This window comes from Scomber japonicus, unplaced genomic scaffold (genome assembly GCF_027409825.1).
Source record: "Scomber japonicus isolate fScoJap1 unplaced genomic scaffold, fScoJap1.pri scaffold_481, whole genome shotgun sequence".
Classification (NCBI taxonomy): Eukaryota; Metazoa; Chordata; class Actinopteri; order Scombriformes; family Scombridae; genus Scomber; species Scomber japonicus.
In genome coordinates, this window is record NW_026518541.1 from 17,501 (window position 1) to 33,740 (window position 16,240).

The 16,240-nt window shown below is 49.2% G+C and overlaps 1 protein-coding gene across 1 annotated transcript in view; it reads left to right on the forward strand.

The window, feature by feature from the left end:
* Window positions 1-11,957, forward strand: part of ece2b (endothelin converting enzyme 2b) — a 26,728-nt gene extending 14,771 nt beyond the window's left edge. The window contains exons 10-20 of the mRNA XM_053314888.1: window positions 122-232; window positions 1,280-1,378; window positions 2,288-2,365; window positions 4,304-4,407; window positions 5,393-5,503; window positions 8,218-8,285; window positions 10,074-10,264; window positions 10,346-10,441; window positions 11,334-11,524; window positions 11,558-11,873; window positions 11,917-11,957. Coding sequence (XP_053170863.1) covers window positions 122-232; window positions 1,280-1,378; window positions 2,288-2,365; window positions 4,304-4,407; window positions 5,393-5,503; window positions 8,218-8,285; window positions 10,074-10,264; window positions 10,346-10,441; window positions 11,334-11,510 — 1,035 coding nt within the window. The 3' untranslated portion in view covers window positions 11,511-11,524; window positions 11,558-11,873; window positions 11,917-11,957. The remainder of the gene's footprint in view (window positions 1-121; window positions 233-1,279; window positions 1,379-2,287; window positions 2,366-4,303; window positions 4,408-5,392; window positions 5,504-8,217; window positions 8,286-10,073; window positions 10,265-10,345; window positions 10,442-11,333; window positions 11,525-11,557; window positions 11,874-11,916) is intronic.
* The last annotated feature ends 4,283 nt before the right edge of the window (window positions 11,958-16,240 follow it).

Genomic DNA, 16,240 nt, shown 5'->3' on the forward strand with positions numbered 1-16,240 from the left:
CTAACTGGCTGTAACTGGTTCTAACTGGTTGTAACTGGTTGTAACTGGTTCTAACTGGTTGTAACTGGTTCTAACTGGTTGTAACTGGTTCTAACTGGTTGTAACTGGTCGTGTGTTGCAGTCCTGTACTCCACGCTGGCAGACGTGTATCGGGAACACTGACGACACGCTGGGCTTCGCTCTGGGAGCGCTCTTCGTTAAAGCTACGTTTGATAAACACAGCAAAGAGATCGTAAGTCTGACTTTTATATCACTGCAGGTGATGATCAGGATCACCTGTCTCTCTCTCTTTACCTGTCTCTCTCTTTACCTGTCTCTCTCTATAACTGTCTCTCTCTCTTTACCTGTCTCTCTGTACCTGTCTCTCTCTCTTTACCTGTCTCTCTCTATAACTGTCTCTCTCTCTACCTGTCTCTCTCTCTTTACCTTTCTTTCTCTATAACTGTCTCTCTCTCTACCTGTCTCTCTCTCTACCTGTCTCTCTCTCTTTACCTGTCTCTCTGTACCTGTCTCTCTCTCTTTACCTGTCTCTCTGTAACTGTCTCTCTCTCTACCTGTCTCTCTCTCTACCTGTCTCTCTCTATAACTGTCTCTCTCTATAACTGTCTCTCTCTATAACTGTCTCTCTCTCTTTACCTGTCTCTCTCTCTCTACCTGTCTCTCTCTCTTTACCTGTCTGTCTTTACCTGTCTCTCTCTCTACCTGTCTCTCTCTCTCTACCTGTCTCTCTCTATGTCTGTCTCTCTCTATAACTGTCTCTCTCTCTCTACCTGTTTCTCTCTCTTTACCTGTCTCTCTCTCTACCTGTCTCTCTCTATAACTGTCTCTCTCTATAACTGTCTCTCTCTCTTTACCTGTCTCTCTCTCTACCTGTCTCTCTCTTTACCTGTCTCTCTCTCTTTACCTGTCTCTCTCTATAACTGTCTCTCTCTCTACCTGTCTCTCTCTCTCTACCTGTCTCTCTCTCTTTACCTGTCTCTCTTTACCTGTCTCTCTCTCTACCTGTCTCTCTCTATAACTGTCTCTCTCTATAACTGTCTCTCTCTCTTTACCTGTCTCTCTCTCTTTACCTGTCTCTCTCTACCTGTCTCTCTCTCTTTACCTGTCTCTCTCTACCTGTCTCTCACTCTCTACCTGTTTCTCTCTCTTTACCTGTCTCTCTCTACCTGTCTCTCTCTCTTTACCTGTCTCTCTCTACCTGTCTCTCTCTATAACTGTCTCTCTCTCTTTACCTGTCTCTCTCTATAACTGTCTCTCTCTTAACCTGTCTCTCTCTCAGGCCGAGGAGATGATCAACGGGATTCGTTCAGCGTTTAAAGAAGCTCTGGACCGACTGAGCTGGATGGACGACCAGACGAGACAAGCTGCTAAAGACAAGGTAGAGAGACAGACAGGCAGACAGACAGGCAGAGAGAGAGGCAGAGAGACAGGCAGACAGACAGACAGAGACAGACAGACAGACAGACAGACAGGTAAAGAGACAGACAGACAGGTAAAGAGACAGACAGACAGGCAGACAGACAGGCAGAGAGAGAGGCAGAGAGAGACAGACAGAGAGACAGACAGGCAGACAGATAAAGAGACAGACAGACAGCGACAGACAGACAGACAGAGACGGACAGACAGGTAAAGAGACAGACAGACAGGTAAAGAGACAGACAGACAGGTAAAGAGACAGACAGAGACAGACAGACAGGTAAAGAGACAGACAGAGACAGACAGACAGGTAAAGGGACAGACAGACAGGTAAAGAGACAGACAGAGACAGACAGACAGGTAAAGGGACAGACAGACAGGTAAAGAGACAGACAGAGACAGACAGACAGGTAAAGAGACAGACAGGTAAACAGACAGACAGACAGGTAAAGAGACAGACAGGTAAAGAGACAGGCAGTGACAGACAGACAGGTAAAGAGACAGACAGAGACAGATAGACAGGTAAAGAGACACACAGAGACAGACAGACAGAGACAGACAGAGACAGACAGAGACAGACAGACAGGTAAAGAGACAGACAGACAGACAGGTAAAGAGACAGACAGAGACAGACAGACAGACAGGTAAAGGGACAGACAGACAGGTAAAGAGACAGACAGAGACAGATAGACAGGTAAAGAGACAGACAGGTAAAGAGACAGACAGGTAAAGAGACAGACAGACAGGTAAAGTGACAGACAGACGGGTAAAGAGACAGATAGTGACAGATAGACAGGCAATGAGACAGACAGGTAGAGAGACAGACAGGTAAAGAGACAGACAGGTGGTCTGATCAGTCTCTGTGTTTCAGGCTGATGCCATCTACGATATGATCGGTTTCCCAGAATTCATCCTGGACTCCAAAGACCTGGACGACGTTTATGACGGGGTGAGTGACAGCTGTCAATCATTCATCAACAGACATGTGGGAGAGGGGGTTGAGCATAGCTCAGCGGGTAGAGCACCCGCCCCATGTGTTGAGGCTATAGTCCTCGTTGCAGGTGACCCCGGTTCGAATCCCGATCCGAGCGGTCTTATCCTGCGTGTCATTCCCCCTCTCTCTGCCACCTGTTTCCTGTCTCTCTACACTGTCCTGAACATTAAAGGCAAAAAAGCCCAAAAAATATACTTTAAAAAAAAAAAAGACATGTGGGAGAGTGAGACAGGTGGAGAGAGAGAGACACGTGGAGAGAGACAGGTGGGAGAGTGAGACAGGTGGACAGAGAGAGACACGTGGAGAGAGAGACAGGTGGCGAGAGACAGGTGGGAGAGTGAGACAGGTGGAGAGAGAGAGACACGAGAGAGAGAGACACGTGGAGATAGACACGTGGAGATAGACAGAGAGAGACACGTGGAGAGAGAGACAGGTGGCGAGAGACAGGTGGGAGAGTGAGACAGGTGGAGAGAGAGAGACACGAGAGAGAGAGACACGTGGAGATAGACAAGGGGGGGAGTGAGACGGGTGGGAGAGTGAGACAGGTGGAGAGAGTGAGACAGGTGGAGAGAGAGAGACAAGTGGAGAGAGAGAGACAGGTGGACAGAGAGAGTGAGACAGGTGGAGAGAGAGAGACACGTGGAGAGAGAGAGACACGTGGAGAGAGTGAGACACGTAGCGAGAGAGACATGTGGAGAGAGTGAGACAGGTGGAGAGTGAGAGACGCGTGGAGTGAGACAGGTGGAGAGAGTGAGACAGGTGGAGGTGGAGAGAGACAGGTGGAGAGTGAGACAGGTGGAGAGAGTGAGACAGATGGAGAGTGACAGATGGAGAGAGTGAGACAGGTGGAGAGAGACAGATGAGAGAGTTAGACAGGTGGAGAGAGAGATACAGGTGGAGAGTGACAGGTGGAGAGAGTGAGACAGGCGGAGAGAGTGAGACAGGCGGAGAGAGTGAGACAGGTGGAGAGTGACAGATGGAGAGAGTGAGACAGGTGGAGAGAGAGACAGGTGGAGAGAGAGAGACAGGCGGAGAGAGTGAGACAGGTGGAGAGTGACAGATGGAGAGAGTGAGACACGTGGAGAGAGTGAGACACGTGGAGAGAGTGAGACATGTGGAGAGAGAGAGACAGGCGGAGAGAGTAAGACAGGCTGAGAGTGAGACAGGTGGAGAGTGAGAGACAGGTGGAGAGAGACAGGTGGAGAGTGAGATAGGTGGAGAGAGAGAGACACGTGGAAAGAGTTAGACAGGTGGAGAGTGAGAGACAGGTGGAGAGAGACAGGTGGAGAGAGACAGGTGGAGAGAGACAAGTGGAGTGAGACGGGTGGGAGAGAGAGACAGGTGGAGAGTGAGACAGGTGGAGAGTGACAGATGGAGAGAGAGACGTGTGGAGAGAGTGAGACAGATGGAGAGAGACAGGTGGAGAGAGAGAGACAGTTGGAGAGTGTGAGACACGTGGAGAGAGTTAGACAGGTGGAGAGTGTGACAGGCGGAGAGAGTTAGACAGGTGGAGAGTGAGACAGGTGGAGAGAAAGAGATGGGGGAGTGAGACAGGTGGAGAGAGTGAGACGTGTGGAGAGAGTGAGACACGTGGAGGTGGAGAGAGACAGGTGGAGGTGGAGAGAGTGAGACAGGTGGAGAGGGAGACAGGTGGAGAGTGAGACAGGTGGAGAGAGACAGGTGGAGAGTGAGACAGGTGGAGAGAGTGAGACAGGTGGAGAGTGTGAGACAGGTGGAGAGAGTGAGACAGATGGAGAGAGTGAGACAGGTGGAGAGAGAGTGAGACAGGTGTAGGTGGAGAGAGAGAGACAGGCGGAGAGTGAGACAGGCTGAGAGAGTGAGACAGGTGGAGAGTGAGACAGGTGGAGCTGACCCTCAGTACGTGTGTTGCAGTACGACGTGTCAGACGACAGCTTCTTCCAGAACATGTTGAACTTCTACAACTTCTCATCCAGAGTGATGGCCGACCAGCTGAGGAAGACTCCTAATAAAGACCAGTAAGATACACACTCACAACTACACACACACACACACACACAACTACACACACACACACACACACACACACACACACACACACACACACACACACATATACACACACACACACACACACACACACACACACACATCCAGAGTGATGGCCGACCAGCTGAGGAAGACTCCTAATAAAGACCAGTAAGATACACACACACACAACTACACACACACACACACACACACACACACACACACACACACACACACTCACGCACACACACACACACACACACATATACACACACATATATACACACACACACACATACACACACATATATACACCCACACACACTCACTGTTAGCCACAGTACGCTAAGCTAATATGCTAATAGGAAGCTAACATGCTAATATACACACTTACACACTTTGTCAGGAAAAGGTCCCCACACTGCAGTACCGTGTGTGACCTCTGGGGTTCACACACACAGTCAGAAAAACCAACCCTGTGGGGACCAGGCCTATCAGGAGGCTGTTTGCTATTGATTCCAATGCTCGTTACCATGGAAACCAGGAGTCGGTCCCCACAGGGTTGGTGATATGTCAGGTTGCGGTCCCCACCAGGATAGACAAACGCACACACACACACAGAGCAAGAAAAAAGTTTACGATCCTCCTCTTCCTCTCCTCTCCTCCTCCTCCTCTCCTCCTCTCCTCCTCCCCTCCTCCTCTCCTCTCTTCTCCTCCCCTCCTCCTCTCCTCTCTCCTCCTCTCCTCCTCCTCCTCTCCTCCTCCCCTCCTCCTCTCCTCTCTCCTCCTCCCCTCTCCTCCTCTCCTCCTCTCCACCTCTCCTCTCCTCCTCTCCTCCTCTCATCCTCCCCTCTCCTCCTCCTCTCCTCCTCCTCCTCTCCTCTCCTCTCCTCCTCTCCTCTCCTCCTCCTCCTCCTCTCCTCCTCTCCTCTCCTCCTCTCCTCCTCCTCCTCCTCCTCCTCTCCTCCTCAGGTGGAGTATGACTCCTCCTACAGTTAATGCGTACTACATGCCCACTAAGAACGGCATCGTCTTCCCTGCTGGAATCCTTCAAGCTCCTTTCTACGCCCACGACCATCCCAAGTCTGTACCTGTCTGTCTGCTACCTGCCTGTCTGTCTGCTTCCTGTCTGTCTGCTACCTGTCTGTCTGTCTGCTACCTGTCTGTCTGCTACCTGTCTGTCTGTCTGTCTGCTACCTGTCTGTCTGTCTGTCTGCTTCCTGTCTGTCTGTCTGCTACCTGTCTGTCTGTCTGTCTGCTACCTGTCTGTCTGTCTGTCTGCTACCTGTCTGTCTGCTACCTGTCTGTCTGTCTGTCTGCTACCTGTCTGTCTGTCTGTCTGCTACCTGTCTGTCTGCTACCTGTCTGTCTGCTACCTGTCTGTCTGTCTGTCTGCTACCTGTCTGTCTGCTACCTGTCTGTCTGCTTCCTGTCTGTCTGCTACCTGTCTGTCTGTCTGCTACCTGTCTGTCTGCTACCTGTCTGTCTGTCTGCTACCTGTCTGTCTGCTACCTGTCTGTCTGCTACCTGTCTGTCTGCTACCTGTCTGTCTGTCTGCTACCTGTCTGTCTGCTACCTGTCTGTCTGTCTGTCTGCTACCTGTCTGTCTGTCTGTCTGCTACCTGTCTGTCTGCTACCTGTCTGTCTGTCTGCTACCTGTCTGTCTGCTACCTGTCTGTCTGTCTGTCTGCTTCCTGCCTGTCTGTACTAGTACCTCTAACTGTACTACAGTGAAGTACTAGTACCTCTAATTGTACTACAGTGAAGTACTAGTACCTCTAACTGTACTACAGTATAGTACTAGTACCTCTAACTGTACTACAGTAGAGTACTAGTACCTCTAACTGTACTACAGTAAAGTACTAGTACCTCTAATTGTACTACAGTGAAGTACTAGTACCTCTAACTGTACTACAGTAAAGTACTAGTACCTCTAATTGTACTACAGTGAAGTACTAGTACCTCTAATTGTACTACAGTATAGTACTAGTACCTCTAACTGTACTACAGTGAAGTACTAGTACCTCTAACTGTACTACAGTAAAGTACTAGTACCTCTAATTGTACTACAGTGAAGTACTAGTACCTCTAACTGTACTACAGTAAAGTACTAGTACCTCTAATTGTACTACAGTGAAGTACTAGTACCTCTAATTGTACTACAGTATAGTACTAGTACCTCTAACTGTACTACAGTAAAGTACTAGTACCTCTAATTGTACTACAGTGAAGTACTAGTACCTCTAACTGTACTACAGTAGAGTACTAGTACCTCTAACTGTACTACAGTAAAGTACTAGTACCTCTAATTGTACTACAGTATAGTACTAGTACCTCTAACTGTACTACAGTAAAGTACTAGTACCTCTAATTGTACTACAGTGAAGTACTAGTACCTCTAACTGTACTACAGTGAAGTACTAGTACCTCTAACTGTACTACAGTAAAGTACTAGTACCTCTAATTGTACTACAGTGAAGTACTAGTACCTCTAATTGTACTACAGTATAGTACTAGTACCTCTAACTGTACTACAGTAAAGTACTAGTACCTCTAATTGTACTACAGTGAAGTACTAGTACCTCTAATTGTACTACAGTATAGTACTAGTACCTCTAACTGTACTACAGTATAGTACTAGTACCTCTAACTGTACTACAGTAAAGTACTAGTACCTCTAACTGTACTACAGTAAAGTACTAGTACCTCTAATTGTACTACAGTGAAGTACTAGTACCTCTAACTGTACTACAGTACAGTACTAGTACCTCTAACTGTACTACAGTAGAGTACTAGTACCTCTAACTGTACTACAGTAAAGTACTAGTACCTCTAATTGTACTACAGTGAAGTACTAGTACCTCTAACTGTACTACAGTGAAGTACTAGTACCTCTAACTGTACTACAGTAAAGTACTAGTACCTCTAATTGTACTACAGTGAAGTACTAGTACCTCTAATTGTACTACAGTATAGTACTAGTACCTCTAACTGTACTACAGTAAAGTACTAGTACCTCTAACTGTACTACAGTGAAGTACTAGTACCTCTAATTGTACTACAGTGAAGTACTAGTACCTCTAACTGTACTACAGTGAAGTACTAGTACCTCTAACTGTACTACAGTAAAGTACTAGTACCTCTAATTGTACTACAGTGAAGTACTAGTACCTCTAATTGTACTACAGTATAGTACTAGTACCTCTAACTGTACTACAGTAAAGTACTAGTACCTCTAATTGTACTACAGTGAAGTACTAGTACCTCTAATTGTACTACAGTATAGTACTAGTACCTCTAACTGTACTACAGTAAAGTACTAGTACCTCTAATTGTACTACAGTAAAGTACTAGTACCTCTAACTGTACTACAGTAAAGTACTAGTACCTCTAACAGTACTACAGTAAAGTACTAGTACCTCTAACAGTACTACAGTGAAGTATTAGTACCTCTAATTGTACTACAGTGAAGTACTAGTACCTCTAACTGTACTACAGTAAAGTACTAGTACCTCTAACTGTACTACAGTAAAGTACTAGTACCTCTAACAGTACTACAGTGAAGTATTAGTACCTCTAATTGTACTACAGTGAAGTACTAGTACCTCTAACTGTACTACAGTAAAGTACTAGTACCTCTAACTGTACTACAGTAAAGTACTAGTACCTCTAATTGTACTACAGTGAAGTACTAGTACCTCTAACTGTACTACAGTAAAGTACTAGTACCTCTAACTGTACTACAGTAAAGTACTAGTACCTCTAAAAGTACTACAGTGAAGTACTTTGTGTTTCAGAGCGTTGAACTTCGGAGGCATCGGGGTCGTGATGGGTCATGAACTGACTCACGCCTTCGATGATCAGGGTGAGTCTGCTGGGGGGGGGGGGGGGGTCATGTGATGAGTCAGTGTTTGGTGGGGGGGAGTCATGTGATGAGTCAGCTTGTTTGGTGGGGGGTCATGTGATGAGTCAGTGTTTGGTGATGAGTTTGGTGGGGGGTCATGTGATGAGTCAGTGTTTGGTGGGGGGGTCATGTGATGAGTCAGCTTGTTTGGTGGGGGGGGTCATGTGATGAGTCAGTGTTTGGTGGTGAGGTCATGTGATGAGTCAGCTTGTTTGGTGGGGGGGTCATGTGATGAGTCAGCTTGTTTGGTGGGGGGGGTCATGTGATGAGTCAGTGTTTGGTGGGGGGTCATGTGATGAGTCAGTGTTTGGTGGGGGGGTCATGTGATGAGTCAGCTTGTTTGGTGGGGGGGTCATGTGATGAGTCAGCTTGTTTGGTGGTGGGGGGGTCATGTGATGAGTCAGCTTGTTTGGTGGGGGGGTCATGTGATGAGTCAGCTTGTTTGGTGGGGGGGGGTCATGTGATGAGTCAGTGTTTGGTGGTGGGGGGTCATGTGATGAGTCAGTGTTTGGTGGGGGGGGGGTCATGTGATGAGTCAGTGTTTGGTGGGGGGGGGTCATGTGATGAGTCAGCTTGTTTGGTGGGGGGGGTCATGTGATGAGTCAGTGTTTGGTGGGGGGGAGTCATGTGATGAGTCAGTGTTTGGTGGGGGAGAGTCATGTGATGAGTCAGCTTGTTTGGTGGGGGGGTCATGTGATGAGTCAGTGTTTGGTGGGGGGGTCATGTGATGAGTCAGCTTGTTTGGTGGGGGGGTCATGTGATGAGTCAGTGTTTGGTGATGAGTTTGGTGGGGGGTCATGTGATGAGTCAGTGTTTGGTGGGGGGGTCATGTGATGAGTCAGTGTTTGGTGGGGGGAGTCATGTGATGAGTCAGCTTGTTTGGTGGGGGGGTCATGTGATGAGTCAGTGTTTGGTGGGGGGGGGTCATGTGATGAGTCAGCTTGTTTGGTGGGGGGGGGTCATGTGATGAGTCAGTGTTTGGTGGTGGGGGGTCATGTGATGAGTCAGTGTTTGGTGGGGGGGGGGTCATGTGATGAGTCAGTGTTTGGTGGGGGGGGGGGTCATGTGATGAGTCAGCTTGTTTGGTGGGGGGGGTCATGTGATGAGTCAGTGTTTGGTGGGGGGGAGTCATGTGATGAGTCAGTGTTTGGTGGGGGGGGGGGTCATGTGATGAGTCAGCTTGTTTGGTGGTGGGGGGGGTCATGTGATGAGTCAGCTTGTTTGGTGGGGGGGTCATGTGATGAGTCAGCTTGTTTGGTGGGGGGTCATGTGATGAGTCAGCGTGTTTGGTGGGGGGGGGGGTCATGTGATGAGTCAGCTTATTTGGTGGGGGGGGTCATGTGATGAGTCAGTGTTTGGTGGGGGGGTCATGTGATGAGTCAGTGTTTGGTGGGGGGGTCATGTGATGAGTCAGCTTGTTTGGTGGGGGGGTCATGTGATGAGTCAGTGTTTGGTGGGGGGGGGGGTCATGTGATGAGTCAGCTTATTTGGTGGGGGGGGGTCATGTGATGAGTCAGTGTTTGGTGGGGGGGTCATGTGATGAGTCAGTGTTTGGTGGGGGGGTCATGTGATGAGTCAGCTTGTTTGGTGGGGGAGTCATGTGATGAGTCAGCTTGTTTGGTGGGGGGGGGGGGTCATGTGATGAGTCAGCTTGTTTGGTGGTGGGGGAGTCATGTGATGAGTCAGCTTGTTTGGTGGGGGGGTCATGTGATGAGTCAGCTGTCCCCCCCCCCCCCCCCCCCCCGGCAGGTCGGGAGTACGATAAGGACGGGAACCTGCGGCCCTGGTGGCAGAACTCGTCGGTGGAGGCGTTTCGGTTGAGGACGGAGTGCATGACGGAGCAGTACAGCCGCTACACCGTCAACGCCGAGCACGTCAACGGGAAGCAGACGCTCGGAGAAAACATCGCTGACAACGGAGGCCTGAAGGCTGCCTACCACGTGAGTGTCAGAACCAGAACCAGAACCAGAACCAGAACCTGTAGAGCACACGTTTGAGTCTGGTGACGTTCTCTCCTTCAGGCGTATCGGTCGTGGGTGGAGAGGAACGGAGAGGAGAAGACACTTCCTGCTGTCAACCTCACCAACGACCAGCTCTTCTTCGTGGGATTCGCTCAGGTACGATCCGAGTCTAACGGACCACTTCCTGTTCCTGTTCCACTTCCTGTTCCACTTCCTGTTCCACTTCCTGTTCCACTTCCTGTTCCCGTTGATGGCAGCGTGACTACCAAACCAGACCGGCCAAATAACCGAGGCTGTAGAGTCAATGTTAAACTCTGCTGAGTAGATCACCTGTAATACACACACACACACATACCTGTTTTACTACCTGGTGGGGACCCTGACTGGGGTCCTTTCTAAAGGGTCTACAGACATAATTTTAACTCCTAAATTCATCATAAATCTGTTTGAACAAAAAAATGACTTGAAATATCAAAAACTCTCATAAATCTGAAACCTGAATGTTGCCCCCCCCCCCCCCCCCGTTGGGACCCGTAATGCTAACGTCTATTAGCATACGGTTGACATCACTGTTAGCCACAGTACAATTCATATTCAGTATTTGAACAAATGTTGGATTGAAACCCAGGGGGCTAATCGCTAAGCTAATATGCTAATACGAGGCTAACATGCTAATATACACACTTACACACTTTGTCAGGAAAAGGTCCCCACTGGGGGGGGTTCCACCTCTGGGGTTCACACACAGTCAGGAAAACCAACCTTGTGGGGACCAGGCTATCAGTAGGCTGTTTGCTATTGATTCCAATGCTCGTTACCATGGAAACCAGGAGTCGGTCCCCACAGAGTTGGTAATATGTCAGGTTGCGGTCCCCACCAGGATAGAAAAACACACACACACACACACGCGTTATTTAGTGAATCAGACCCAGAGTCCTGCATGTACAAGCCAGATTCAAATAAAAAGAAAAGCAGCAGAGTTTAAAAGAGAAGAGTCGTGTTAGATGATGTCACGTCTCTCCAATGATCAGCCTGCTCTGTGTTTCAGGTGTGGTGCTCCGTGCGGACCCCAGAGAGCGCTCACGAGGGCCTGCTGACCGACGCTCACAGCCCCCCCCGCTACCGCGTCATCGGCACGCTCGCCAACTCTCCGGACTTCAGCCGCCACTTCAACTGTCCTGCAGGAACGCCCATGAACACTGGGAGGCGCTGCGAGGTCTGGTAGAGCCTGGTGGCAGGGTTAGCGTTAGCAGAGCGTTAGCAGAGCGTTAGCAGAGCGGTTAGCAGAGCGTTAGCGTTAGCAGAGCGTTAGCGTTAGCAGAGCGTTAGCTAGAGGGTCTTAGAAGGGTTCAGGTGTAATATTCAGTTTCAGTATAAATATGTTAATTAGACGATCAGACTGACTTCCTGTCTGGAAACGTAACGATCTCAGTGGACTTCAGAGGACGGACTGATGAAGATGATGATGAAGATGATGAAGATGATGAAGATGATGATGAAGATGATGAAGTCACGTGGGACGATGTTGCTGATCAGCATTTCTGCTTTATCACCGTTATTGATTATTAGTGTGTGTGTGTGTGTGTGTGTCTCTCTGTGTGTGTGTGTGTGTGTGTGTGTGTGTGTTGTAGTGTTGTGTGTGTGTGTGTGTGTGTGTGTGTGTGTGTGTCTCGTGTGTGTGTGTGTGTGTGTGTGTGTGTGTGTTGTCCGTTGTATGAAAGAGCTGTAACTCTGTCTCTCTGATGACATCACTGTGATGACCTCATACAAAAGTGAACTTTTACATCATTACTGTGTGTGTGTGTGTGTGTGTGTGTGTCTGTGTGTGTGTGTCCAGAGGGTCCAACTGTGGAGAGTGAGGTCACTTCCTTTAGTCCCCAGATGTGATGTCACTTCCTGTCCCCCCCCATCATTACACTGAGAGTAAAATCTAGTTTTTTAAACCGTTCGCTGCTGAAACTAAAGAAATGAAACACTAAAGGAAGTGACACAGCTGGCTTCCCATTGGCTCACAGCCCCCAGGTGTCCCCCGGGTGCCCCCAGGTGCCCCCAGGTGTCCCCCAGGTGTCCCCCAGGTGCCCCTAGGTGTCCCCCATGTACCCCTAGGTGTCCCCAGGTGCCTCCAGGTGTCCCCCAGGTGTCCGCCAGGTGTCCCCCAGGTGCCCCCCAGGTGTCCCCAGGTGCCTCCAGGTGTCCCCCAGGTGCCCCCAGGTGCCCCCAGGTGCCCCCAGGTGACCCCCAGGTGCCCCTAGGTGGACCCCCAGGTGCCCCTAGGTGACCCCCAGGTGTCCCCAGGTGTCCCCCAGGTGCCCCTAGGTGACCCCCAGGTGTCCCCAGGTGCCCTTAGGTGACCCCTGGTGTCCCCCAGGTGCCCCCAGGTGCCCCCAGGTGTCCCCAGGTGTCCCCAGGTGTCCCCCTAGGTGACCCCCAGGTGTCCCCCCAGGTGCCCCCAGGTGTCCCCAGGTGCCCCTAGGTGACCCCCAGGTGTCCCCAGGTGCCCCCAGGTGCCCCCAGGTGTCCCCAGGTGCCCCCAGGTGCCCCCAGGTGTCCCCAGGTGCCCCTAGGTGTGAGGGTGTGATTGGCCAGTCCTGACCTTTCCCGTAGTGCCAAACCTTACCGTTAGCATTAACTCAGTGCTAACAGTGCTAACAGTGCTAACAGTGCTGCCCCCCGCTGGTCACATGACTGTACTGCGTCTCTTTATTCACGTCATGAAGTTACAAAGCTTTATTTTGAAGGTGTTAAACAATCTGCAGCTCTTCATCAAACATCATCATCACCACTCGTCTGCCAGCCCTTCACAATAAAAGTCAAAAGTTATTTAGACTTTTAAAAGCTTTTAATTTGAAACAGTGAAGCAGGAAATGTTGGGACAGAAAATAAAACACTACAAATGATCATTAATATCAGCGATGGATTATTTATATTATATTATATTATATTATATTATATTATATTATATTATATTATATTATTTATATTATTATATATATATTATGTTATATTATATTATATTATATTATATATATTATATTATATTATATTATATTATATTATATTCACCAGCAATGAATAGATGAGATATGTCAGGTCCTTCTACGGCGTGGATGTTATAATCTTTATGATATTAATGTTTAACTCTTTATTGGGCAAATAATTATATTTGGTAACTTCTGTACATATCCCAAAAATATCCTTCTTTCCTTCTTCCTATCTTCCTTCCTTCTCCTTCCTTACTTCCTTCCTTCTCCTTCCTGCCCTCTTTCTTCCTTCCTCTTTTCCTCTTCTCCCTCCCTCGTTCCTTATTTCCTTCCTTCCTTCCTCCTTCATCTTTCTTCCCTCCCTCCTTCTCTCTTTCTTTCCTCCTCCCTACTTCCTTCCTTCCTTCCTCTCCTTCCTTCCCTCCTCCTTCCTTCCTCTCATCCTTCCCTCTTCCTCCTACCTTCCTTCTTTCCTTCCTTCCTTCCTTCCTTCCTTCCATCTTTCTTCCTCCTCCTCCTTCTCTTTCTTTCCTCCTCCCTACCTTCCTTCCTTCCTTCTTCTTCCGTCCTTCCTTCCTTCCTTTCCTTCCTTCCTTCCATCTTTCTTCCCTCCTACCTTCCTTCCTTCTTTCCTCCTTCCTTCCTTTCCTTCCTTCCTCTTTCTTCCCTCCCTCCTTCTCTCTTTCTCTTCCTCCCTTCCTACCTTCCTTCCTTCCATCTTTCTTCCCTCCCTCTCTTCTCTTTCTTTCCTCCCCCCCCTTCCTTCTTCCTTCCTTCACTCTCCTCCCTCCCTCCCTCCCCAATGAGTGTCCTATAAAGGGTTAATAAAGGGAGACGAGGTGATGAGATGTTTGATGTTGAAGCTCGTGATGTTTGAACTTTGACTCTTTGTTGTGAATCATCAGCTGCTCGTTCTTCCTTCCTTCCTCCTTCCTTCCCTCCTTCCTTCCTCCCTCCCTTCCTCCCCAATGAGTGTCCTATGAAGGGTTAAAGGAGGAGGAGGTGATGAGATGTTTGATGTGTGAATCATCAGCTGCTCGTTAAACATATTAAACATGAACACATTTACAGTATATAAATATATCAGATATATATGTGCATGTATATCAGCTGATGCTCTGTGAGGTCACAGAGTGTGTGTGTGTGTGTCGGGCCTTTGATGTCTATTAAAGATTTTATTAAATATATAAAGTTTATCATCATGTGTCTCTTTATCTGCTACTTCCTGTTTCTGACAGCAGGTGGAGCTGCTGCTCTGTGTGTGTGTGTGTGTGTGTGTGTGTGTGTGTGTGTGTGTGTGTGTGTGTGTGTGTGTGTGTGTGTGTGTGTGTATGAGGGTTAGGGTTAGGGAAGGAAAGAAGGAAGAAGGAAGGAAAGGAGGGATGAAGTAGGGAAGGAAAGAAGGAAGAAGGAAGGAAAGGAGGGACAAAGGAAGAGGAAGGAAAGAGGAAGGATGAAGGAAGGGAAGGAAGAAGGAGTGACGGAGGGACGAAGGAGGGAAGGAAAGAAGGAGGAAGGAGGGAAGGAAGAGAGGAAGGAAAGGAAGGAAGAGGAGGAAAGGAGGGAAGGAAAGAAGGAAGAAGGAAGGAAAGGAGGGACGAAGGAGGGAAGGAAAGAAGGAAGAAGGAAGGAAAGGAGGGAAGGAAAGAAGGAAGAAGGAAGGAAAGGAGGGACGAACCCTCACCCATTAACAGGCCTGCTGGGGTAGACCCTCACCCATTAACAGGCCTGCTGGGGTTAGACCCTCACCCATTAACAGGCATGCTGGGGTTAGACCCTCTCACCCATTAACAGGCCTGCTGGGGTTAGACCCTCACCCCATTAACAGACATGCTGGGGTTAGACCCTCACCCATTAACAGGCATGCTGGGGTTAAGACCCTCACCCATTAACAGGCCTGCTGGGGTTAAGACCCTCACCCATTAACAGGCCTGCTGGGGTTAGACCCTCACCCCATTAACAGACTGCTGGGGTTAAGACCCTCACCCATTAACAGACATGCTGGGGTTAGACCCTCACCCATTAACAGACATGCTGGGGTTAGACCCTCACCCATTAACAGAGCATGCTGGGGTTAGACCCTCACCCATTAACAGACATGCTGGGGTTAGACCCTCACCCATTAACAGGCATGCTGGGGTTAGACCCTCACCCATTAACAGGCCTGCTGGGGTTAGACCCCTCACCCATTAACAGACATGCTGGGGTTAGGACCCTCACCCATTAACAGACATGCTGGGGGTTAGACCCTCACCCATTAACAGGCATGCTGGGGTTAGACCCTCACCCATTAACAGGCCTGCTGGGGTTAGACCCTCACCCCATTAACAGGCCTGCTGGGGTTAGACCCTCACCCATTAACAGGCCTGCTGGGGTTAGACCCTCACCCATTAACAGACATGCTGGGGTTAGACCCTCACCCATTAAGCTGGCCTGCTGGGGTTAGACCCTCACCCATTAACAGGCCTGCTGGGGTTAGACCCTCTAAGGCCCAGATTAACTAGGCCTGCTGGGGTTAGACCCTACACCATTAACAGGCCTGCTGGGGTTAGACCCTCACCCATTAACAGGCCTGCTGGGGTTAGACCCCTCACCCATTAACAGGCCTGCTGGGGTTAGACCCTCACCCATTAACAGGCCTGCTGGGGTTAGACCCTCACCCATTAACAGGCCTGCTGGGGTTAGACCCCTCACCCATTAACAGGCCTGCTGGGGTTAGACCCTCACCCATTAACAGGACCTGCTGGGGTTAGACCCTCACCCATTAACAGGCCTGCTGGGGTTAGACCCTCACCCATTAACAGACCTGCTGGGGTTAGACCCTCACCCATTAACAGAGCCTGCTGGGGTTAGACCCTCCACCCATTAACAGGCCTGCTGGGGTTAGACCCTCACCCCATTAACAGACCTGCTGGGGTTAGACCCTCACCCATTAACAGGACCTGCTGGGGTAGACCCTCACCCATTAAAACCT